Source organism: Melanaphis sacchari, unplaced genomic scaffold (genome assembly GCF_002803265.2).
Source record: "Melanaphis sacchari strain LSU unplaced genomic scaffold, SCAv2.0 Contig56_pilon_pilon, whole genome shotgun sequence".
NCBI classification, from domain to species: domain Eukaryota; kingdom Metazoa; phylum Arthropoda; class Insecta; order Hemiptera; family Aphididae; genus Melanaphis; species Melanaphis sacchari.
Genome location: NW_020271399.1, coordinates 228723 through 256332, shown reverse-complemented (window position 1 = coordinate 256332; position 27610 = coordinate 228723). Strand labels below are relative to the sequence as shown.

Below are 27610 nucleotides of genomic sequence, written 5' to 3'. Positions count from 1 at the left end.
CACAATTATGACAACGTTTATTGAAATCCTTACTTAAAACACTAACACAAATTCTTTGTAGACATACATTCAACTTATTTTTTAATTTATATTTATAATGAATAACCTTGAATCAAATTTTTAAAGTATTTGGACCAGACAAACATTTTTTTACTAAAAATTTTTAAAAAAAATATGATGAAATAGCTCAAAAATAATTGAAAAACTTTTTACAGTTATTTATTTTTACATTATAACAAAATAAAGAAATTAATTTTGTCAAAAACCAGTAGTGTGTTAAAATTCCCTTTTTTCCTAAATTTTTTGTTTTTCCTATTCATTAAGAAAATTAATAAGAATCTTAACTTTAGACTAGTACTAAAATATTAAATAGATGAAATTTGCCACCAGAAACATTTAAAATTAAAAATCGAAATATTTTTACTGCCTCAAAAGATGACAGACTTAAAAAAAATACACACATCATTATAAAATCAATAAGTTCATTGATCAGCTCAAGATTTATAATAAATTAATTGAAAAAAAAATATTCATTTAATGAAGATAAACATTACAAATATATTAACTTGAAATAAGTATAATTTATTATTTATTAAAATATATTTTTTCAATAATAATAATTACAACATGGATGCTTTAAACATAATTAAATTGTTTCTATTGTTTTTTTATAAACATAGATTTTTAGTTAAAATTAAAAACAAAACTTAAATAAAAATAGTTTTAATTTAACTCTAATATATATAATATAATAATAAAATGAACCCTTAGAAATGTATTTATTTTAAAATATAATTTAAATAAATATGACCTAATTTAAAATTAGATATATGCAATAATAATATTTAGATACATTTAACAAGTATAAATAGAAACTAGTCTAATAAATTTTAATATTATAGAATTTAATATAATATTGTTAAATGATTGATTTATATACATGAATCCAAAACAGAAATTAAACTATACACATTTACGAATTATTAAATTATGGTTTATTTGTAAAACAATGAGATAATAATTTCTATCATTATATTAAATTTTTTATGGAAAGGAATCAAATAAACAATTCAGGTTTATATATTTTATAACTCCAACCAATTAACCAAAGGAAACAAAATACTCTGGAAACTTTAATAATATAATATGTTTATATTAATACTTTGTAAAAAAAAACAAAAGATGTAATTTTTCTAAACATTATTCATAAATCATAAGTAAAAAAAATAAAATATTTTCTAATAAATTATTTTAAACATTGTTCAACATTAATATAAAAAATTTAAATCTATAATTCAATTGTGTATTCACATAAAAAAAAATAGGAAGATGGATAAAAAAAAAACAAAAAAAACAATATAAATATGTAAACTTTAAGTTATCTTTTTACTTGTAAAATATTCATTATATTATACTTATTTGTAGATTCACCAGTCTTATTATAATACTATAATGAAAAGCTTTTGACCACAATATACATAATACATCTTGTTTTATTGTATACTAAGATTTAAAAATTTTGGTGTTTTACTAATTTGTTTAGCACCAGCAGACTCCCAAATTGTTACTGTTCCATCTTCTGTTGATATATATAAATGTTGAGAGTCACTCGAATAGATAATACTGAAAATTTGTCAAAATTCTAGTTAAACAATTGGAAAGTAAGAGATTTATTTATAACTTACGCTATAACTGCTCCGTCAAAATGGATAATTGGTATTTCATTAACAAAAGATAAATCCCATGTGCTCCATAACCTGGTTAAGGATAAATATATATTTATTAAATTACATATAAAACCTACTGATTTCAGCTGTAATTACTTAACACTCCCATCTTCCAATCCCGTTGCGATAATATTAACTGATATTCCTTCGGGTGCATTAGAAAAGCATACTGCTGTTATTTTTTTATCATTTTCTATACTGCCAATAAGTGAGGCATTTATAGTATGAAGTGTCATGATTGATTTTCCACTGTTACAGTTGTAAGCAATTGTAGCAATATCGCCAAGAATTTCATTGATGGAAACTAAATTTATCTAAATAAAATGAAAGTATAATATTGAATTAAATTATAAAATAAAATTTTTAATTATTTCATTACTGGGAATGTCATAGGCTCCAATGATCTCACGTATGCAATATCATTTAAATCCCAAATAATTGCAATTCCTTCATTATCACAACTGACAGCAATACTAAATGCTGGACTCAAAGCTATACAAGATATTTTTGCTCGATGGCCAATAAGAACAGTCGGTTCTTTAAAAATTTCTACGTTACCAACAATGATGTCAAAATAAAACCTGAAATAGGTTATATATTACAATTATATTTTTAAATAAAAAAAATAAAAAATATTAAATGTTCAGATGAAAGTTATATTGTTACTTATAATAAACGGGCTCTATATAAATAAAACATAAGTTTAGTCAAGTATTTTATTACTTGTATACGTGAATAATTCCAGATTCAAAACCAATCCAAATATAAGGGCAGTGTGGTGCAGTGACTATAGTGCTGATGTTGTCTGTAGAAAAAAATTTGAATGCTGGTTTAGAGGGAGCTTCTTTACGCTGTTTAATTCTAACCACATTATCAAATTCACTCCAAGTAAGTATTGCTGCAGCCATTACAGTAACTCCTTCATTTAATAATGTTAACGATTTTTCCTAAATTATGATAAAAATTAAATTTTAAAATCAATAATTTTTCAAATAAAACATTAACTTAACAATGGTCATTATAATTACTTTTGAATATGTTAAGAGTAAAGCAGAGTTATTTGAAAGTCCAAATACATCATTGGTAAGTAAGGGCACAAAATTAGTAACCAGAGTCTTGTGTTTTCTCTTCCAAATATACATGGGGACATTTTCCTCTGGTGATCCAACATAATTTCCCCATTTTAAATTTTTTAAACCTACGAGAATAGAATTATTTAAAACCAAAGAATATGAAAGAAATATTATCAAAGTGTCTAAAAAACATTTTACCTTTGATAACATTTCGACAGTTAGTATTTTTTGTTACATTTTTTGGAGAGTAATCATTGACTATCATTGGGTGTGGAAAGCGAAATAACTGTCTTGGAGTCTGTCCATAAGTGCTGACCATAGTTTTAAAAGCAGATCTTGCAACTGGATCTTCTGTATCTTCTATATGTGATCCATAATAAGTAGCTGGGTGAAACACATTGATTGCATCAATTGCTGCTTTACCAGTCTGTTTGTAACCAAATATTAAGTCTATCCAATGTGGTAAATTTTCACTAACTATTTCAGATTCCAGAAGTTGCCTTTTAATAAACATTAATTAGTATTCCAATAATATTAAATCAAATTTTTATATAAATAAATATTTAATTTAATTTACCTTTGAATAAGAACAAATAATCGTGGATTATCTTGAGCCCATATTGGTAATTTAACAGAATCAACAGTTTCTCCAGATTGCTTAACTCCAAAATTTAATTGTTCAAAGTTCATAAACATCTCAGGTAAATAGTAAAACTCAGGTATAAGTTCCTTCAAGTCAGTCGTTGATTCATCAGATGACAAACGCCAGGTAATTTCCATTGAATGAAATGATCGATCTGGTACGTCAAAATTATTATCCTGAAAGTAGATATGTTGGGATTAATTACATTTTTATTGATAAAATTGTACTGTATTACTTGATATTTAATAAACATTTGTGTGTATGGTGGGACTCTGATCAAGAAATGTAATACTGTACCAGAATTACTGTAATGTGAACTATAGTGATGTGGATCAGTTCCAAAGTTATGAATATCTTCTTTTAAATACTGAAATGAAATAAATTATACATAAACCAAAATTGGAGATAAAAATCAAAAATATTACGTTGTAATGTTGAATATAATGAGCTTCTTTTTTTTTATTCTGAATTGCCATAGGCCGTCTCAAATCCCTAATATTAAAAAAAAAAAAAACAAATATATTGTTTAATTTAAATTATTTATAATGAATATTATCAATCTTTTAATATTTACAAAAATGTCAACATAATTTTTAGTATTTTATAGTTTACCTGTAAGTAGATAATTGATTCAAATCTAATTCTGTGGTATTGTAACTAGCTAAAATAAATGGCATAACAGGATATTGCATTAAATCATTATAAGATCGTGCAGCCATTTTATTCAAAATCGATAAATATTCCATGTTGGTGATTTGACGTGTCCTCCATAAATCAACTGTTTCACTTAGTATTTCGTTGGTAATATGATTTGGTAATGGAAAATTTAATAAATAACTTCCAAATTCATCTCTTTCCTGGGCACAAATACCAATTTTACACGATAAAATACAAAGAAAAGAAAAAATGAAGGTACCTTTTGAGAATGAAAAGCAATTAAGAACGTTTTTCCATTAGTAAGAAATATTTCTACAGCTTTTTCCTTCAGTGAGTATCTGCGGTTATGTATTTCTTTGATTTCATCAAATTTAAGAACATGTGAATAATCATTTTGTGGAAACTGTAATATTATAAACAAAAGTTAAATATTTATATACTTATTAGACTTTATTAATTTTTAAAAAATGTACGTTTGGTATGTTTTCGGTAGGAACAATGTAAATTGCATTTTCACTGATTAAAATTTCACATTTAATTTTTTGCCATGGGTGTACTAGTTTTGCAGTACACATGTACGATATTTTTTCTTGAGACAATAAGCTTTCAACAACAGCAGAGGAAACAGGAACTTCCATATCATCTGATACTAAATAGTCTAGAGGTCCTTTGATATTATTTTTTTCTTTAAATAAATAAAAGTTTTAGTACTAATTAAAACTCAATAATAAGTGAAAATATAATACTAACCAGCTTTTTTTACATGTTCAGGTTTAAAGAATTTTTTTAATATATTTAAATGGCACCTTTGAAGGCGAATTCTCACTCTACTAGGTCCTTCTGTTGGATTAAGTTCCCATGATCTAAAAATATATGTTATATGAACATAAACTTTAGAAAAATTATGTCAGATTATTATTTACGAGATATACTGTTTACGTTGGATATGACTCTGGAAAATACCACGGCGCCTTTTCGTGAGACATTTGGTTGATAATAGATTTCCATCGTATTGTTGCTTGTATGGTATTTCTATAATTTTGTTTAGTTTTTTCTAGTACAAGTTTCCTTTGGGAATTTTGTTTATCTGATACAATTGTTGTAATTTCCATAGCAGAATTGCAAATCAACTTTATTGTGTTATCCCATTTACAAGCACTTCTATAAAAATATTACACAATTTCTAGTATTAAAATTTGCAATTTTTTTTATGTGAATTAAATCTTAAATAAAATTATTTCATATATCAAAATCAAAGCAGTTAAATATAAATTTTATTTAACATTGCTGAATGGTCAAAAATTTAACCACAAAAATTGTGTAAAGTTAAGTATTTTCAAGAACTTAAAAAATAAAACAAAAACATACTTTATAATATTATCATTTTGATTAATATCCATTCCATTTAATTCTATATTCATTTGACTTAAAACTTGATTTATCTGATTTTTCCATTCATTTTCATAAACAATTCCATTACTATCGGCAGTTAATAATTCTAATTCGATCAGGTGTTCTTTCAATGCTTCACACGTACACAATTCTTCTTCAGTAAGAGGTACAGTCAAATCAGCATTCATCAATGAATACAAATAAACATAAAACCTTTGTTCAATCTAAATATGAAAAATACAATTTGTATTAAGTACAAATAATCAATTCTTTAAAACTATTATTAATTTGTAACATTAGAGAAATTATTGACTATAGATAATACTGATTATTATATTTTAACTAACTACTAGTTTAAATTTAATTTTTTAATCAAATAAAAAATGTATTTGAGTTAAAAAGTAGGTAGATAACTTAAAAATTTGCTTTTTTTTTATAAATTATTAGAATAAAAATAAGAAATCATGATCTATATTTACTTTATTATTAATTTACTCTGAAGACATTTTATTTTGTTACAAATATTTCAATTTTAAGGGCACATTTTTGATATATTAATTATTGTTATACTATAAAATATATTAATAGGAATCTTTAATTATGAATATACTCATTAAAAATCCAAAACCATAAATTTAATGCAAATTTTGGTCAATATTAATTTATAAATACATATATAGATATATATTTTATGTATTAGGGTTATATAATTTTCTGCTCTATTTATGAAGAACTAAAAACATGTCAGAAACTCCTGAGAGTATTCAATTATTATCAATCATATATTATCAACAAATAGAACAACTCAGTCATTATCTATTAAAATAATAAACTATCCAAGTAAGATTATTATGTTAATACGCTTAATTTGTATATTAATTTTATGCATATTATTATAATATTAAATTTAAACTAAAACTACTTGCTGGTACCTTAAAAATCTAAGTTTTAATAATAAATAAATAATCTATTCATTATTTAAAAAAGAATTTAGAATAAATAAAACATAACATACCTGAGGATTTATATATATTAAGTTTTTGAACAATTCTTTAGACCTAGGTTCATTTAATAATGATTTTACAGCAAAAATACGTATCCTTGTTGTTTGATCTGGACTTAAAAGCCATACTAATAAATTGGCACCTTGCAATCTAAAAAAATAGATTATTTTAACTTACACTTAGATTTATTTATAATAATTAACTTTTAAAAACTTCAGAAATTTATTCATAATTAAAATTTATTTTAATTAAAAAAAACTTAAGTTGAGAAGCTTAGTGCAATAGTTAGAAACTTCTGTTATTCACAAATCATACAATTCTATGTTACAATATAAGTAAAAATATAAAAATGTTAATATCTATTGACGATGTGGTGTTTGATACATGAATATTTGATCTAGGACCAATGAACACTGTGGTTTGGACATCAAAAAACCAACAAAAAATAATAATAAATGTATAATATAAATATTAATAATAAAAATTAAAATCTATACCATAAAAAGTTATTTATATATTATTTTTTTTCCTTAAATATTTTAATACTGATCTATTTTATCATATTAAAATAAATAACTATTTTAGATTCTGAGCAGAGCAATGAATATATTTATTTTACAATGATGTTTTATTATTATTTCTGAGTACACAATAAATAATCAATAAAATGCTTTAATTTTCATGTTGAAAATTGATTTGAATAGCAAATTTGATTTAGTTTGTACTTTAGAGAGGTCAATATTAAAAAACTTAGTACCTTTAATAATTGGGATAAACAAAAAATTAAGAAAAAATGGGAATTTTTATACAAATCCAATTTTCAACAAAATTAATTTTGTACTTAAAGTAATTTGAGAATAAATAATTGTAAATACACAAATTTTTAACTAAATATTTAAATTATCATTTTCTATTTGTGATAACAATTTTTAATATTTTTGTGCTATTAATAGACAATTGAATTTTTTTATTTGTGTTTCTTTTTAATTTTTTTTTAATTGAAATGTTGATTAAAAATTATTTCCTAAATAGATATGTTTAAAAATATAACACAAATCTCCTCATTAAAGTTTTTTTTATTTCTAAATTGGAAAATATCAAAAATCCATTGTCACAATATTTTTTTATAAGCATCTATAGTTATATTTTAACAAACTTAGTCAACAAATGCTGAAAATGTACAAATTATTTTGTAATTAAAAATTTGTTTTTGTAAATAAGTGTGTTTATAAAATAAAATAAGTGTTTTGTTTATACTTAAAATTTAATACAAGATACTTTATATATTTTACAACCAATATCAATAAAAAAAATTTCTATCAGGAAGTCAAATTAATTAACCTTTCATGAAATATACTTAGTAATATAAACTGATAGACTGTTTTCACTCAGAATGATTTTTTGTATACATTGATATATTATTAAATTCAAATTTAAGTCATCCATAAAAATGACTCACTCGACACCTAATTTACAGCAGAGTGATACCCACAAGCCTATCTTTAAGAAATTGTATTTTAATTTTTTAATTTTCATAATTAATATTAAAATTAAATATTTTTTTTATGACCAATTGTCTCAACATCCAAATGGCTGTGTACAAGCGTCTCTATTCAAAAAAAATATTACTGATAACTATTTGTTTTCCAAAACTTGATGTAAAATATAGTGCTTTACGTTAAATTTTTATTATATGTCCATCACATAATAGTATACATAATAGTTCTATGGTTAGAAAACAAATGAAAATGTATTCAAAATTCTTGTACCTTATAACATCACGAGCAGCTCCATAAATAGACACCCATGGATGCTGTCTTTGTTCTCTCGTATTTTGTATAATACTAGTAAGATTGTAAAGAAGAATTGTGAACAAATGACATCCAAACGCAACTTCAGGAGTAACTTCGTCACTTGTTTTTTCATCTATAAAATATTTATTAGTATTATAAAAAACTACCTTTCTTTTTATATAATTATATGAAAAATTTTTGACGTTACTTGAAGCAAAAATAAACTCAACAGATCGAATGATTATATTTTTGTATCTTTCAATTAATTCTGTTTTAGATAAAGATTTTTGACGATTAATATTAGATACAATACTAAATAGGCTTGATTCACTGTTTGATATGGATGGTATATTATTTGTTTCTTTTGGGTTGTTTAATGATAACACTAAAAAGTAAAAACAAAATATAATAATGTAAAAAAATCAACTCATAACAGTTAAATATTTAAGAAGTAAAATACCAGAACTCAAGTTCTTTTTTAAACGGGACAAAGCAGGAACTAAAGGTGGTTGAGTCTGTATGAGATCTTGAATTGTATCCATTCCAGATTCCAAAATAAAACGTTGCGTTTCTCTTAGGGTTAAGTTGGACCTGATGCCTTCTTTTGATGTTTGTATTTCTGTTTTTTGTAAATAACGACATTGGTACACTGAATCATTTAAAATCTGAAAAATGATAAAAAGAAATTAGTTTAAATTATTATGTTAGTTGATGATAGTAAAATAAAATATTTATACTGACTTGAATATTTTGTGTACCAGGAGTATGAATAGCTGAAGTAATCAATGTTATTAATAATGAATTTATATCATCAACAAGTATTTCTTGTTTATTTAAATCTATATGACTCTGAGCTGTTGGGTAAATACTAGCAATTACTGATAATGTTTTTAATAGACATTCAACCAAACCATACTCTAAAATAGTATTCAAACACTGTGGAACCTAAAAACATACATATTAATGGAATCTTTTTTTTTTCTTTTTTTTTTAATTTAACTTGATATTGATACTGAAATTCTTACCTTGGTTACGAGTTTGAGAAAGAAGTTTACTATATTTGTACACAATGTCAAATTATAAGTAGACTTGGGTAACAGCGAGAGTAATAATGGGACAGCAGAAAAGTTAAAAGAACCCATTTCAACAGGTTGGTCCCATAGCAGTTGTTGATCCAAAGAAAGCCAATAGTTACCAGTAAATATAGAAGCACAAGTGTCAACTAAATTCACTGTGGTTTGATGTAATGACAATATGTTTGCCATTTGATAAAATCCTTTGAATTTAGTCACAAATCTTTTAGCATACGATTGACTACATCGTTGTAAAAATACACATATTATCTGGAACAAGAATGATTTTAAAATTTTAAATGAATATAATAAAACAAAATTAACTACAAAACTTACTTTTAAAACGATAATTTTAATTGAAGGACTAGGATTGTTAAGTAAAACCACGAGTTTCTCTGCGTCAAACATTTTTTCAATAACATTACCAGGAACACAATTTGAAATATTAATTAAAACATTTCTTAATATAGAAAATAAACCTTCAATCATCTCACTGTAACTTTCAGAATCAGAAGATTTAAATTGTTTTTCATTTAATTTTTCCTAAAATAAATATCATTATTTGTTGATAATATTATTAAAAATTTAAATTATTAATATTTATAAATAAATGATAGATTTACTTGAGCTCCAAAGTACACTTCAGCTTCGCAAGCATTACCATAGTCCAATGATACATTTTTTTCATTACTTTTCATCGCTACGGCAACATCTTTAATACTACCATCTATACCGGAATCTTGACCAGTCTCTTCTGGAACAAAATGTTCACTACTTTCTGATGTTTCTTCACTAGCTTTGGATGAATATATTTGATTATTTTTTAACAATTCTTGCTGTACCTACAAGAAAAAGTAATATAATTAGTAATATCAATATATGTTAATGATTCTTGAAAAAATATAAAATATTTTAAAAACAATTTATTGAAAAATTAGTAAAGGATATAATAGATAAATTATTTTACCTGGAGTTTTAATAACTCTGTATTTAATCTATGAGTATCAATAGAACCAGAAAAATCAGTTTCTGAATAATTGTTTAAATGTAATTTACTATCAGACTCTTCAGATTCTAAAAACAATACACACAATATTTAAAGTAAAAATAAATAACCAAATTTGAATATAAAAATTAAATAAATACCTGAAGATACATGAATGTGAAAATCAGGTGATGCATACATTCTTGATTGGGGTGATAAAACAAAATATACTAATGCTTTTAAATGAGGCAAGTATAAATTTTTACTTGGATGCACAGCAATCAAAAAGTCTAATATCAAAGTAATATAACTTTTATTTGTTCGTAAATCAAAAATACTTTGTACAAAATCAACTAAATCTTTTTGAACACATCCTACTAATGTGGTTTCATTTGAATCCTCTAACAATAATTGACACTATTCACAAAGTAATAATACAAATGTTTGAAGATAAATAATAAAAAATTTATTTCACAAAAAAAAAAATACCTTAATTTGCAATAAAATCGATTCCAATAATTCAGATGATTGAATTTGTTTTAAATTAAACTTTCTATGTGGATGGTTTAACGATAAAAGATGTTTACAAAATTTGAAAAGATACTGAATAATCTGTTGATTATTGGTAGTCCATATCTTCCAACATGGTAAAATTACTTCTTTTATAAAACAAGTATTCAACAAAACACCTTCATAAAACATATTGACAATCCATTCATCATTTACATAAACAAATGCTCCCTTTTTATTACAACCGGCTTCCAAAAGAACCTGCACATCAAATAAAATATAAATATAATTATTTAGCACCTATTACTATATATTACAATTATATAAATATTATAAATACCATTAGCATCGAACAACTAGGTTGAATTTTTGATGAAGTCAGTGCTTTTGTTAATAGTTTATAACCATCAAGTGTAATAAATTCTGAATACAATTTAGAATCAGATTGTACAAAATGTAATAGAATTTTTAATGCTTTAACTTGATCATTAGAAGATGAATGAAATTCTATAACCTGATTAATACATGATAAATAATCATAAAATCAAGTATAAAACATTAAATTATAGTTTATTTACCCTTGCAAATAAAAATAATATTAAAGGCATGCCTCCTATTTTATTTATTGCAGTCAGTAATCCATTTGGCTCAAGCACTTTAATAGAACTAACAATAACTGTAGATATCACTTGAGGTGGGCTCTGACATGCACGTAAATCATATGCAGTCATCTTGAACATTAATGGTTGAGTAGGAGGAAATAAAGAACCTAAATAATACACAAAATATTATGAAACACTAAAAATGTCCACGTTATTTATAATTTATATCTTAATAATTATCATAATGCTTTTTTATGTGCCTACTAAAAATTAAATATATTATTATTATTAATTTTCAATAAATAACCATATATAAAATAACCATAGGTCACATTCAATGAAAAAAAAAAAAAAATGTTATAATTTGCTTATTAAATAAAATGGTGTAAAACATTCAATGCTACAATTTTTATATATATATACATATTCTTAACTGTTTATCAAATAAAATTAAATAAAAAAAAATGTCACCTGTAGGATTTGGAAGAGTCAAAGAGTACAAACAAACTGTAAGTGGTTGTCTTGGAGTAAAACTCAGTAATATTACATCCTAAACCAAATATCAACAATTTTATATATAAATTATCTTGAAGTTAAATTTTTAAATAAATTAATAAATTTAAGTTACCTGTAGAGGCTTAATTATTTCAAAACTTTGTTTCGATATTTGACTCCAGTCAAAATTAGAATTCAAAGATGCATTTAAATTAAAAACTGAATCATTAAATAACATGCTAAAGTTTGGTTTTAATGGATTATTCGAACAATCAGCCAAATTTTCTAAATCAGGTCCAAAAGCTGCAAGAGTACTAGAACATTCTTTTGTTAGAACAGGCAATCTGAACATTAAAATATTTCCAATTGAAATAGGTGAAGTATTATCTCTAGTATCCCCTAATAGAACATTGGATGGTCGAGGTTTTTTAATAAGAAATCCATTAAACAAGAGATTGGCTTTATTTTCATACAATCCATCTATTATAAGTGTTATCTAAAATAAAAAAGAAAAATCAGTGATAATTAAACAAATTAAAATTAAATTTTGAATATCTTACCTCAATAAATTTGTCTCCTTTTTTAATACCATTTACATTGATAGCAACATGATGCCAAGCAATCACACCCAAACAGTTGTTAAAATTTACTTCAGAAAGTAATTCAAATTTATTTTCATTTGGCCTAGTGAGTCTCACTACAAAGCCATCAGTTAAAGAGTTCAACCAAAACTCTATAAGCATTGCATCAAATCCAACTGAAAATACATGGGTTAAATCATCTAAATTGTTTGTTTCTTTTTGTAAGTTTTGAGCTAAAAAACATTTTATACATTAATATATTATATTTACATTATTAAAGATAATACTAAATTATATCATTACTTTTTCCAATAGATTCTGCAGAATTGTTTCTCTTGATACTTATACATTTATGCACATGATCTAAACATAACCACATTGATAATGAAAAGCCAGTCGATAATATAGACCATCCAAGATCTGTGTTTATGGGTAAACTTAGAGCAAATACAGACCATGGTGTCAGCAAATCTAAAATAAAATAAATTAATAATTAATATTTATTTAAAACAAAATTTATTCTTCCATACTCATTTCTTTATGGTTTTCTCGAATTAAAATAGCTAATGCTTCTGCAGGTCTATCACTAATCGGTAAATCTGAGATTAATTTTGCAGGAAATTGAATACTGTAATATGGTCGCCATGCAATTGGTATATGATCAGTCACGTAAACTAATGGCAAGAGTAATAACCTCTAAAGAAAAATAATTTTAATAAAAGACTTTATAAACTCTACTATTTCAGATTAAATTTATTAATAAATTATCTTACAAGAGGTGGATTATTTATTTTAAACAAGTTTAAATACATCTCAAGTTCAAAAGTTTCTATATAATGACAAGCCATTAAAGCAATAAGTTCCATCATATAATTATAAATTTTATCATCTGTTTTAAAACAAAACATTTTTAGGTTAGTAAATGAAAAATTAGCAAAATTAAATAATGAATACAAATATACACACAAATTTCAAATTGTTCTTTGTTATTAATATGTTCTTCAATACAGTTTAACAATTTAGAAATAAGTCCTTCTTTAGCAAGTTTTATACAACTTTCATCATTATCTTTACAAATAGCAATTAATCTTTGTAAACAGTAAATTATTCCATCTATATTGTCAAGATTTCTAGATTTAAGAAAATTAAAATATAAATTTAATTAGTTTAAAATATGAAATATTTTAAATCAAATTTAAATATACCTGGAAAAAGTCATTAGGTCTATAGCCAATGTACACAGTGCTGGATGCATAATGTTCATTTTTTTTGTATCTGTGTGAATATTTTTATGAGAAATTGATTCATCTGCAGTTCTATAAATATCAATGTTATGCATTTATAACTTTTAAATATTGAAGTATATTGTAATGAATTTCAATTCATAGCCAAGATTAAAAATATAGGACATAAACAAAAGTTTTTCTACCTTCCTAACACACAAATACTATTGTAACTAATTAAATTTCATGACATTAACAATTGACTATCATTATGTATATATTGAAAAATAATTTTTTATAAAATAATTGATGGGCAATTGCCATAATCCTTACCGTGTAATTGTTAATATAAGCCTAACATAATAATCAAATTAAAAAAGAAATAAAAACATCTTTGTAATACATTTATAACGGAACAATATACTATGATAATATTAATGTATACTATAAATAATAATATATAAGAAATAGGTTTTTTAAAAGAGAGAGAGAGTGGCTTTAGTCCCAGAGTTCCCTCTCCTAGGTCCGCAAATGAACATATTTAAAATAATCTATACTGTTTTAAAAAATGTACTCACTTATCAGATGAGTCAATATTTATCCAACTCTGAAACTCAATATCTGCTTCATAACCTTCATCACCAGAAATAAAATCATCGTCATCATCAAATGGTAGCCATTCAGCTTTACCTGGTGTTTCTATTTCCAATAACTATTTAAAATAACCATAATTATATTATATAAAAACTAAATCAATTGATTTAAAAAAATATATAATCAAAATATACCATATTTAATGATTGATCTGTTGTTATTGAATTTAAGGTTTGACGATTATAAGATACTGTAGCACATTTTATTAAAGAACTACAAACTTGTTTAATTCCAATATGTCCTTTAGACAAAGCTTCAATCAACAAATCTTTTACGTGAGAATCCAATGTAACTACATACAAATTTGTCAATAATAATTAATAATATATTAAAAATAATAACTTATATAAATATCTAAAATCAATAATTTCTAACCAAATTAACCCAATGCCATTAAAATACCTAAAATAATATCAATACTAGAAGCAATGTAGTAAAAGAGACAATGAGACAATGTATACCCACTTAGAATATGGATAAATTATTTAATTTTATAATATATAATATATATTATAAATTTTAATGTAATAATATATAATACATATATTTTATGGTAATTTTAGAGTAGACTATTAGTGAACTAACAGTACTCAATGTGGTAAATCAATTCAGTAAATATCCAAACACCCAAACGCCTACAGTATAAAAATAAATATGAGACAACGTCAAATGAACCTCATTTTGCCATATACAGTGGACAGATTAACTAAAAAATAGGTAGGGGTTATCATTGTGCTTTAAGACATATTTCGCTTTTCTTTTTTTGCTTTATTTTATTTAAAAGCAATTTTCATTAACTCAGTTATGACAGAGTAATTGACTACTCTAAATTTTTTATTTTATTTATTTCTGATGTAATATTGTATAAATATGAGTATCAATAATATTTTCATTATGATATACTCAGTTATTTTTTTTTTAACTTTTCCCTGTTCTAGATTCAATTCTCACCATTGAAGAATACTCAATATTCAATAAAATATGAAATAAAAATATAATAAAAATAATATCTTATATGCTTACAAAATATCTTAAACCAAAATTGTATGATAAAGATGCTAAGTATAATTTAAAATCTTTACTTACTTTTATCCTCAAAAATTGATAGATTTAAGACTAGTAAACATTCGATAAGCTTTAAATTTATAACATTTTTGTCTTCAATTGTAACTACATTCATACCTGAAAATAATAGTAAAGAAATCAAATATAATACATTAAATAAGTAAAGGAAAACAGCAAAATCGACTGACCTTCCACACTAATTGGCCTGGTTAATAATAAAGATACAATTGATAGAAGTGTGTCATAATGATATACAACAGATGAAACTTGTAAATAACTCCTAATTCTAGGACATGTTAATGAAAGTCTAGCTAAGCATTGAAATAAATCAGCCAATCTTGTTATAACACTATTATAGTCATTGTATTGATCTACAGATTTAAATGTGATATCTTCTCTTAAAAAATCTGACAAGGCTGATAGACTGTATTTAAATTTCAAATTAATTTTTGTTGATTGTGTTTTCATTACATAACCACAAAATAATTCAACTAAATTAAACACTGCAGTTACAATAATATTTAAATCTTCCGCTTGACTATCTGTAATTAAAATTGGAGTTGTTTTAATTTGATTCAAGGTCCACATTTTTGACATTATTTTTGTTTCCAACACATTGCAAGCCAATTTTGTAAAAATTGGATCAGTTATTAAAAGTTTTAAGTATTTAACACCATTTAGAGAATCAAATTCTGATGTAAAATCTAGAGACGCTAATAATATGTTAAATATATTTAATGAAACATTAATTAGAAAACGATCAGAATCACTCTTATTTTCCCTGTATGATTTTTCACTTGTTTTAAATATTGGATAAAATATACGAAACAACATTACATGTTGAACATCCTTTATAAATACTGAAGCATTTTTTGACAAATGTAATCCAATTGTATATGTCAGTTTAATGCTTGAACCAGTCAATAATTTTCTAAACAATTCAAAGGTAATCCATTTTTGTTCTTTTTTCTTCTTCTTTTTCTCATATAAATTCATACTACTTAGAGAAGTGTCATCATCATCACAACATACCTTACAAGAATTATCTTTGTATGCAACACCTGTATCTCGATACAAAGTTTTTTCCATCAGTTGTAATATCATGTAACTCTTCTTATAGTCATGGTCACCAACCATTTTTAATAACTTTGGTAAAATTAAAGACAGTGGTACACAACAACATATTCCTGTAACTCCTATTGTCTTAGCCAAATAAAACCATAGTTCTTTATCCTGGTTATTTAAGTTGATCATTAGTCGAATAAGAATCATTGACAATGAAGTAACACAACAATTTTGACTAGTATCTTGAGATGGAACTATACTACTTACATATACTTCTCCAAAGAGATTGTTATGATGATGCAACATAGATTTAGTACAATGTCGATGTCTGATTTTGTTACAATGCTGTAGATGTACCATACGTTGTCTTATTTTCTTCATGTTCAACACTAATAAACCAAGTAAATTTATAACAATTTTAACATGATTAGAGGAGAGTTCTGCGTCTTGATCTCTTATACTAAGTATTAATGAAATACATTTTTCAATTAGTTTGCCACGTTGGCAGTCAAGCATTACTCGTATTTGTTTTAAAAAATTAAAATGACTATTATAAGAATGACACTCAAATAACATCAATGAGAATAACATCAGCAATGCACATACAACACCAAAAAGAGTTTTTTGACGAAAAGGATATTCTTTTAACTCATTTATTCTTGATTTGTTCAATAAGTTTTCTAAAATTTGCAATAATAATGGTACAATACCTTCTTGAGTAATTGTTTCACTGATGTTTTGATACTGATACAATTTTTTAACAGCTAAAACCATATTGTACAACATTTTTGATTGTATTACATCATCATCTTTATTGCTAACATCAAACTGAGAAACACATATGCTATCTAATGAAAATTTCATAACTATAAATGGCACAAACTGATGACTACTTTTTAAATTATATTTTAAAGGGTTCTGAGTACTGAACAATAAAATTTGTGTTAATAAATCTAAAACTAATAACTTTATTTGGCTTGGAGTTGAAGTGTGACTGGTAATAGATTTAATATGTTCGTCATAAAAATAACCAGGATACAAATTTCTTCTTTTGGCCAAGTTGGTTTCTTCATCATCAGACTCATTATGCTCATCTCCACTACGTACAATATTAGTAAAGTAATCAAAGTCCATTGGATTAAATCGAATACGCAGAGCGCTAGGCGACTTCATCATATCTAATGCAGTTTGAGACTCTGATTCACTAGATTCTTCGACCATTTTTGATTTATCACCTTCTAATGAGTGAGTTTTTATCCTATGAAAAAAAAACATGATATAATTTTAAAATATTTAAATTATTAGTAATAAATAACTAAATAACATACCTATTTGCTGATACAGAGCTTACTCGACGAGATCTAGGTATACTAGGACTTGACCTATCATATATAGAATTAAGTTGAGTTTTTGATTTTGATTTCATACCTTGAAATTGTGTTAACTTAATTAAATCATCAAGTTTCAAATTTGTTTCATCCGTTGAAGAAATATAAGGATTAATCTTTTTGGCATCATAACTTATTTTACAATCAACATCATCATTGAATATTGTGAAAACTGATACTAAGACATTAGTCAGTTCCTTTAGTTGTCGGACTTCCTAAAAAAGAAACATTAGATTTAAGAATTTCATATATTTTATTTAAAAAATGAATCTTTTGTTAAAAATAATTTTATAATGAATAAAAAATTCTAAAATTGATCAATATTTATCTTGACAGAACTTTAATTACTATGTATACTATTTTTTATGAAAAAGATATTATTTACTATTTATAAAAATTAGTGAATCTTGTTAAAAGTTAAAATTTGTATTTTGTAGCTGTGAACTGTATGAAAGTCATAGTGATATCTTTCTTTAAAATTAATAATGTTTTGAAACTTTTTTATTTGTTCTTAAGATAAGTCCAGAACTCCTGTCTTAAGCCCTGTACAAACATGACAGCAACATATGTTTTTTATATTATTTACAAAAATGTTTCGGATATCACATCACAACATAGTAATATATTATTACATTTTAATGAATAATTTATCCTAGTTTGGAGTCCAGATGTAACTTTAAAGAACTGATATAATACTATTGTATTTTATATATATTTATTAAATAAACATATGAATTAATAAAAAATATTAAAATTTTACTTGAGTCCCAAGCAAATGTAAAACTGTTAGACATCTCCATCCTCGTTCAATTAAAATATATTTCTTCAAACTAGATAAATCTTCTTCACCAGACACAGAACATACATGATCAATATCCAAAAGTAATTGATCTACTATTGCATTAGATATACTAAAAATACAAATTTGTTTATTAAAAAATTTAATAAAATGTCATATATTAGTTAATATAATATGTCCCAACTATTATAAATTAAAAATAGTATTTTAACAGTGTTTTTATATTTTATTCAATGGTTCTCAATTAAAAACAATATAATATAATATATACATAATAGAAATATAAAATCTCAATAAGTCATGAACCAAAAATATTTTCTTTAACTCAAAAATACATTTTAGTGAAATATCTAATAATATTTATATCTACTATATATACTTAATGTTGTAAAAATTTTAATTTGCTTCAACCAAGTTTTGTAGTAATATTATTTTCAATACTACCAATGCATTTAATTTTTCATATTTATTAATTAATTAATTTTTTTTTCAATGCTGAAAAAGATTATTTGAAACAATTGTCAGTTACTATACTAACATTTTCAATGCAAAAATAACATAAAAAAAAAAAAATCATTATTTTTATAAAGATAAGCATTTATAGAATTTTTCTCTCATCTATTGGAATAGATTTCAGTTTAAATTTCAAAGAATTTACATCATAAGTCTTAACAAATTTGAAATTATTTTAACTAATTTTGTATGTTTAAACTTTAAAAAATACACTCAAGTTTTTTTTAATAGGTACTTGTAAGTGACTAGCATAGTATTAATGTATACGTTTTTTAATAAAAGTAAACAATACATAAATTGTGTGTGTATTGTTTTATAATTTAATAAACATAAAATAAATTTTTACTCCCATTTTTTATCCATAAATTTACCCCTGAATATAAAATAAATAATTAAATAGTAGGCAACTTAACTTGCATCTTTTTCACCCTAAATTTTGTTAATAACAATAATATTTTGTTCAATGTTTTTGTGTTTTATTGTGACTCAGAATGGTATAGATAAATTAATTTTTAATGGATTGGTTTAACTACTATCTTAGTATGTCACAGAAACTTAAAGTTTGAAATAATTATAATTAAAAACAAAAAAAAATTTAATTTGGAGAAAACCTTAAAAGTAAAGGTTTTGATCAGCTTTTCCGTTTTCTCTTCTATTTACATATAATTAAAAATACATAACAAATACTATATCAACTATAATCTTTTATACTAGGTACCATTATTGACTATATTGAACTAAAATTCAAGGTACTTACTAGCTACTGACTACTAAAATTTAAACATAGGCATTAAAGTTAAAGTTGATATTTCTGAAAGAGATTTGTAAAAATAAAATTATTGTAAAGATGCAAAATCACAATATATTCTTTATATTGTACATATTTTATGCTAAATTTAAGTAGTAAGTAGTAAGTGTAGTAATGTAAATTAGTAGTATGATTTGTATAAATGGCCATCTTTGAACTTTTGATTGTTATTTACAAAAACTTGATAAAAATTATAAAATATAACAAAATTATTAATTAGTTTAACATATCTATAATTTAAATAATGCTGATTCAATAATACAATCTGACTACATCAGTTTATAGTATAAAATATAATATTATTTAATTGAAATAATAATTATTAATAATGAGAAAAATTATCTGTATAATATTAGATGTTTATGTAACTAAAAAAAAAAAGAGATACAATAAAAAACAAAGATTAATCTAAAACAAAATTAAAAGGTACTAAACTAAATGTATCGCTTTCAGTGATCAGTGTTATCAAATGATAATATATCTAAAATAAAACGGCAAACAATGTCGTGACCTAAGCAAGTAAATTCAACACAATGAAGTTCCATAGATGGTTTCTTTACTCAAAACTCACAACTACATAATATAATTTACATTTATTATAAAATGGTTAATTAAAGATAATGCAATACATATAATATATAATAAACAAAAAATAAATTATAAGACTCAAACTGTTCATAAAATTATATATTTATTTTATATATTATAATTAACTAATTTTTTTCTTTCTTTCATATTATATAAATTAATCTAACACTAATGGCCTATAGTAGTCGAAGCGGAAATTCTTTGTAAAATTTCACGACTAATAAAAAAAAAAAAAAAAACAAACAAATAAAAGTATCTAAAATATTAATTTATACAAATTTTAAACAAAAAACTATTTTTAAAACATTGATGATTTAATTAAATTAAAACAATTTTGTATTTGTTTGGATTATTTTTATAATTTCAATACAAAGCTAATTTCGATTCTTAATTAAGAAAATTGTAATTTCAAAAATTGGTTTCTCTAATAATAATATTTATATTGTTATTTATACAAAAAAAAACACATCTGAAAAAACTTCAATGATTTGTAACAAAACACAGATAATTACTTAATATTTTTTTATTTCATATATTAATCAGCAGAACTAATTTATAAACATATTGTAAATTAACTTTCTAATTATTTTTAAAAGGGCATACAATGGAAATGACCTTAAGAAATTTAATCTTTTTTGATATCATTATATACACAAAATTATTAATTATACTATAATAAAATCATGTTTACTATTTTAATTAAATTTATTCACAAATTTTTTTTTAAAGAACATAATTTTAAACATACTAAAATAAAAGCTATACATCAATAAATATTTGTTTTTTTAATAAAATTTAAATACTTCACTCTTATACATAAATTATGCTGTTTAATTTGACACATAAAAATATTTGGTATATTATCTAAAATTTAAGTTAAATCTTTCTCTGGTAGAAATTTATAAAATTACGTTTATGTCTAAAATACTATACATAAATTTTGTTCTATAATTAGTTGTTAGTAGGAAAAATCTACTTACATAATTAACAAATAATATTAATTCATATAGTTTCAATTAAATCTCTTTAAACATTGAAAATTAAGATAAATACATTATTTATAACAGAGAATTTATAAGCATCCATTATTGAATATTTCTAGTGTAAAGGGGTCTGTAAACAGATGTCTCACAATGTATAAATATATATAATAGCATGTAATATTTTAACTATTTGTTATTTATTTAATTTGATACTATTTTGATCGATTAGAGAGTCAAGAGTTTTTATTTTTAAACTTATTTATTCTGAATATAAAAATATGATTTATAAGTATTATTTTTTTAACTTATATATACAATCAATAAATCCAATATTTACAATAATTTTGTTTTTAATCAGTTCATTTATTATTTGAGATTTAGCATACATGGATAAAAAATCAGACACCTAATAGTATAGTTCTATAAGTCTAAATTTGAATATTTTTTCCTAGTTACTAGTTAAGATTAGAATATTTGTACCACTTTCTCTCATATCTTCTTGTTAAATTGCTTAGAATAGTATTTATATGAATGTATTTAATTTTGTGGATCATTAGGTGATTTTTTGATACAGTAATATTATTTATTATATACAATCAAATTGTCTAGATCAACGGTTCCTGAATTGTGAGGTGCGCCTCTTAAGAGTGGTGCAAGCATTTAACAGAGGAGATGCAATGCAAATATTTATACAGTACCAATACACTAAGTACTAATATAGTGATATACACTAATAAAAATGTTGTTTCATAAAGACATAATTTTTTTTTGTGGGGGGGGGGGGGGGAGTGCAAGAATCAAAAAGTTTGGGAACTGCTGTTCTAGATTATTTGTTTTATTAATTTATTATTTATTATTTTTGTTTTTTCATTTTAATTTATAATATGACAAGAAAAATATGAATAAGAAATACATATCATACACTCATTTTTTTAAAATAGAGAACATTTTTTAAAATAACTAGAGTAATGAGCAAAATACTCATATCATATGATAAGATAAAACAGAAAAAAATTAAAAATAATTTAAAATATAAAAGCTTAATTATAAAAAGTAAACTCTAAAAACAATAATTATTCAAATATCGTTTAAATTAAATATAAAATATTGTAAAAAATTGATAACAGTTATTAGTTAATAAAAGTTAATTAAGAATAAATTGTTTTATAATCAATTAATTATTAATACTTTTATTACTAAGAAAGTGAATATTTACTATCTGTACTCAATAAACATATAAATAAAAAAATGTACATGGACAGGATAGCGTAAGTTAAAGGGTATACCAGTGACAAATTTTATGAAGGGTGGTCATAGCAGAGAATGCTCCCCCCCACTTTGAACTTGGTTAATTCACTTTAATATTTGAATATTAAAATTAATAATACATAATAATTTATAACAGTAACTATTATAAAAGTTTTAAAACATAACAACAATAAAACATAAAAACACTTGAACAGTTGCATACTTTTTTTACCAAGGTGGCTAAATTTGCTGCCACTCCTAAGGTATTTTTTTAAAACTGCTACTAGAATTGTACATTGACTTAAAAGATACTTATATAGCACTTTTATTAAGTTAATGACAGCATTTTATTAGTTTTCAATCACCGCCAAGCAATGGTAAATAAATTAAACACATTCACATAAATTTAATTTTTATAATTTTTGAGAACTTTAAAGAAAAATCAACCATGACAAAAATATATTTTTTAAATCAAATAATAAATAAAATACAAAACCAATAGATCAAACCCACAAAAATATTATTCTTTATATTTTTTCTAATATATAAATTAAAGAGAATAATAAATATTCTGTAAAATTAATATTTTTTACGTCATTAATACTGTTTAAAAAAATTTGGGAAAGGAGGGAAGTTCAAAATTAATTATGTATTTATTGAATTTACTTTCTATAAACATCCCCAATACAAACATTATTATAAATTATGTTTATTGTTTATGTATCTAACTCAAAAGTAAACAATAGGATATCCCAAAAATATTGATCAATTTATAACATTACATTATATGTCATTAATGATTAATAAAAAAGATATTATTATTATAAATGATATATGTTATATCATACAAATAATAATAATTATCATAAGTCATAATTAGTGAAGAATGTTGCTTAATACTTGTCACAACCAAAAACACATTTAATCTTAAAAACTTAAAAATATAAACTAATTTTAACTTTCAAAGTAAAAATTATTATACACAAAAATTCTTTTGGTGATTCATTAGTGTAAAAATAGGTAAATATAAACCATAAATTTAATTTACACAAAAAATTTAAAATAAATAAATTTTAAATAAAAAGACTTACAAATATTTTTAATAATTTTATGGATTATAATGAATATTTAATTTTGTAATTTGCCTAAATATTTATAATTGGTATACTTTTTTTCAAATCTAGTTTAGAATATATTTTATTGATTTTGTAGATTTTACTAGGGTACCTACATGTGCTACAATTTCTATTAATAACTATAAAATGTACCTACTTCTATCTCTACTTTTATATAAATACCAAATTTTATTATTTATATAAAAACAATTTCAATTCAAGTTAACTGTTCAAATTATAAAAACCCAAATTCCAAAATGTTGTTAAGTACATATTTTCTGCAAGGGCTTAATTATATGATAACAATGATAACAATAAATTATTACTAGTTAATACTTATTAACTATATAACTTATAAAACTATTAACTACATTTGTCAAAAACCTTACACTAGGAATTTTCATGGTTAAAATTACATAAGAACAATAAGAACCATAAGAGTTAATACATAACTCATTTAGCTTAATACCAATAATTGTATCAATTGTGTAACAAAAATATAATAGATTTTATATCTTTAATAGAAAAGGAATCTTTTGAATACTTTAACGCTATTCCATAAACTAAAAAATTTAAGATCTGTATAAATTAATCAAAGATAAGATAATATTGTATTTGTTTGTTATAAAAACTAATACTAATATTTATTATCAATGGAATAACTCTATTTTAGTGTTTCATACATTATGACAATGGTCAATAATCTGAATGATAATAATTTATTCTTTAGAGAACTATCTGAAAAATATTGTTAATAGAACCAACTACAAATAGTAAATTATGATAATGTGAACATTTTTAATTCATCTGTGAAAATATAAATTGAATTTCATTAGACTAAAATCATCAAAATTTCTTAATTACATTAAAGACACCTTGATTAAAGTAAATATTTAAGTTAAAAATATTCATTAGATACCTAGGACGATAATTACATTAAACAAGTTAAGAATGCACTATTTAAAAAAAAAATTGTTTAAAATATATGTACATACTCTTTGCAAACTTTAAATTTAATAATAAACATTATGTAAATGTGCTGTTAAAATATTATATAATTTTTTTTTTATATTCAACATACAACTGATAAAAAATTAATAATTCAATTTGTTATTAAATTATCTTTCTATTACTCAGCTTGAAAACGTTGAATTTACTATTAAAAATAAAAACTTTGTTAATAGTTTTAAAATGTACTCATTGTACATTGCATATGTTTCAAAAATTTAAAAAAACATATTAGAGTTCAATATGTGATATTCTTAACAAAAATAAGAATATCTTAGAGTATATTACATACTATGTTGTAATGTTTATTAAAAATTTTATAAAATATGACATAATAATATATTATCACAATTTGGAGTAGTTATAATTAAAAAAATAAATAAAATTCACAAAGGTTTCAAATGATGAAATTTTATTTTTTATACATAGAAACGCATGTATCAAACAATTTGATAATTATATAATAATAACTAATTACATAACAATACTAAAATACAAATATTTATATCATAAAATATAGTTAAGAATTTAATAAAAATAAATAATGCATTTTTTATAAATTTAGAAAATATATGTATATTTTCATTCAAATTGTATTAATTTTAAAAAATGCATATGCCTATAAGATTCATATTATACCTACTCCTACTTACATGAGAAAGAAATTTTAATCTAAAAATATAAATACCTAATAGAAAAAATGATGTAGGTACTGATTTATTATCTTTTTACTATAAGTAGCAAAAATTATTCATTTATTTACTTCTATGCTCGCTTATCTAAAATGATGGTACAAAGACTTACTTTGCTTTTGGAATATCATCAGGAACTTCCTTAATTTTTTCATGTACAGACAGTATTTCAGATAGCAGTAAATCAAACCATGCAATTTTCTATAATAAAAAATATTTAAATAGGACAATTTCCTTTTTTTTCTAAGACCACGATTATTAATATATAATGTTTCACTATCCAAAAAATCGCACAGTGTTCAAGAAAACATTAAATATTATAGTACAATTTTTGTACTTACAAAATCATTTTTAAGTGCATTTTCCACAATAGTGTTACATTTCAAATAAGCCTCCCAGAAAATAAGTATTTTTGAAGGTTTTATAGGTGCTGAATGATCCATAGGTTTGCAATTACTGTGAAAATCTGTAGAATAATAATTAACAAAATTTTAATACATTGGACCGACACTATAGCAAACGTGGTGTGCCCACTCACTGAAGTATAAGAAACAACCTGAGGATGCGTTTAAAAAAAATTATCAATGCAAGTATGACCGCCAACCGGTCTTGGACTCTTACATACAAACATTATTATAATATCAATAATTGACAATTATCACAACATACCTAATCGAGACGACCGACGGGACATCGAAAAATATAATATGTAAAATTCCAGTTATTTGTGCGCACTATCACCCATCAGTCATCACGTGACCAAGGTTTTATCAAAACTTTAAACTACCGTCTACCGTCTACAATCACGGAATACTAATGAGTATTGAGTAATGATCTCTGGAGCTGCCGCTCTCGTCTCGTTCTCGCATTATTTTTCGCCCGAATATATCGATATTATTGTAATCAACACAAAATCGATTTATCGACGTGTTTAATCGGGTTATAACGTAAAATGTTATGTTACGATAACCTGCCACCACCAGCTTGTAGACGGCGGTCTAATTATTTTTATTTATTAAAATAAATGTAATTGGTTCCTGATGTACCTATAATCTGTACAAAATCTATCATAGGTTTATAGTCCAGTTTGTCAATATACAATATGTATAATAATATTATTTCATTCTACAATTTATTATGGACTAAAGTTATTATAACTTATAACTTAAAAATATAAATTCCTCATTTCTAAAAAAATGAATTACATATTTTTTTTTTCATGTTTAAAATAAAATAAACACGTTATACATTTTATAAATAAATTATAAAATATATATATTATGTATACGGTAGGTGCCCAAGTCAATAATAAATACACTACACAACATCTTTATTGATTAAATAATGAATATTATGCCTACTACAAAAAAACCTCATTTAAAAAAATTGTTATTGTAATTTTACGAATTTAATGCAATTTTATCTATTTATGGTCACGCACGGGCTACGAAGACATCTATGAATTATAACTAAATATCAATACTTATATATGGCTTTAGAACAGAGGTCAAAATGAAATACAAAGTACGAATGTACAACGATATGGAAACCTTATATTAATAATCATACCTATATAGTGTACTTGTGTAATGTGTTCATATTATTTGATACTTACATTTAATATTCTGCAATATCCTAATCGGTAAATACATGTATGTTATGTAATAACAAGTAATTTAATATAATTAACAAAATATAAATAAATTAAATAAATATCAAACTCATACGTAGGTAAACTTTATCTGTATCTAAGGCAGTAGTTTAATGTTTCCTAGATGACTTGAATTACTTATGGTGACACTATAAAAATTTAATATTTTTTTTTTTAACCAAATAAGACATTACTAGCCCATATACGTAATAAATACAAATAAATAAATGTATGACTATTTAACATGATTATAATTAAATAATAATAGCTAAATA

General features: G+C 23.3%; 1 protein-coding gene across 3 annotated transcripts; it reads right to left on the bottom strand.

The window, feature by feature from the left end:
* Positions 1–1447: 1447 nt before the first annotated feature.
* Positions 1448–26378, bottom strand: LOC112599941 (lysosomal-trafficking regulator). Of its 3 annotated transcripts, none has more exons than XM_025347071.1 (46): positions 26354–26378; positions 26026–26150; positions 25797–25885; positions 18691–18841; positions 17871–18145; positions 15666–17800; positions 15499–15594; positions 14547–14704; positions 14337–14470; positions 13741–13851; positions 13502–13665; positions 13309–13424; positions 13066–13231; positions 12839–13006; positions 12515–12768; positions 12088–12450; positions 11931–12009; positions 11436–11626; positions 11198–11371; positions 10837–11118; positions 10509–10764; positions 10330–10436; positions 9986–10204; positions 9699–9905; positions 9315–9632; positions 9031–9234; positions 8750–8954; positions 8498–8674; positions 8266–8422; positions 6508–6646; positions 5469–5716; positions 5040–5261; positions 4851–4963; positions 4574–4785; positions 4360–4503; positions 4056–4300; positions 3869–3935; positions 3679–3810; positions 3378–3619; positions 2999–3300; positions 2756–2925; positions 2451–2674; positions 2107–2308; positions 1824–2041; positions 1686–1757; positions 1448–1623 (listed from the first exon to the last, which is right to left on the bottom strand). In XM_025347071.1, exons 1-46 carry the CDS (start codon positions 26376–26378, stop codon positions 1494–1496), a joined length of 10188 nt encoding a protein of 3395 aa, XP_025202856.1. In that variant the 3' UTR covers positions 1448–1493. The 3 variants fall into 3 exon arrangements, with proteins under 3 accessions (XP_025202856.1, XP_025202857.1, XP_025202858.1); XM_025347072.1 differs by lacking the exon at positions 26354–26378 and adding an exon at positions 26223–26345 and having other exon boundaries at positions 1494–1623; XM_025347073.1 differs by lacking the exon at positions 26354–26378 and adding an exon at positions 26241–26345 and having other exon boundaries at positions 1494–1623.
* Between the last annotated feature and the right edge of the window lie 1232 nt (positions 26379–27610).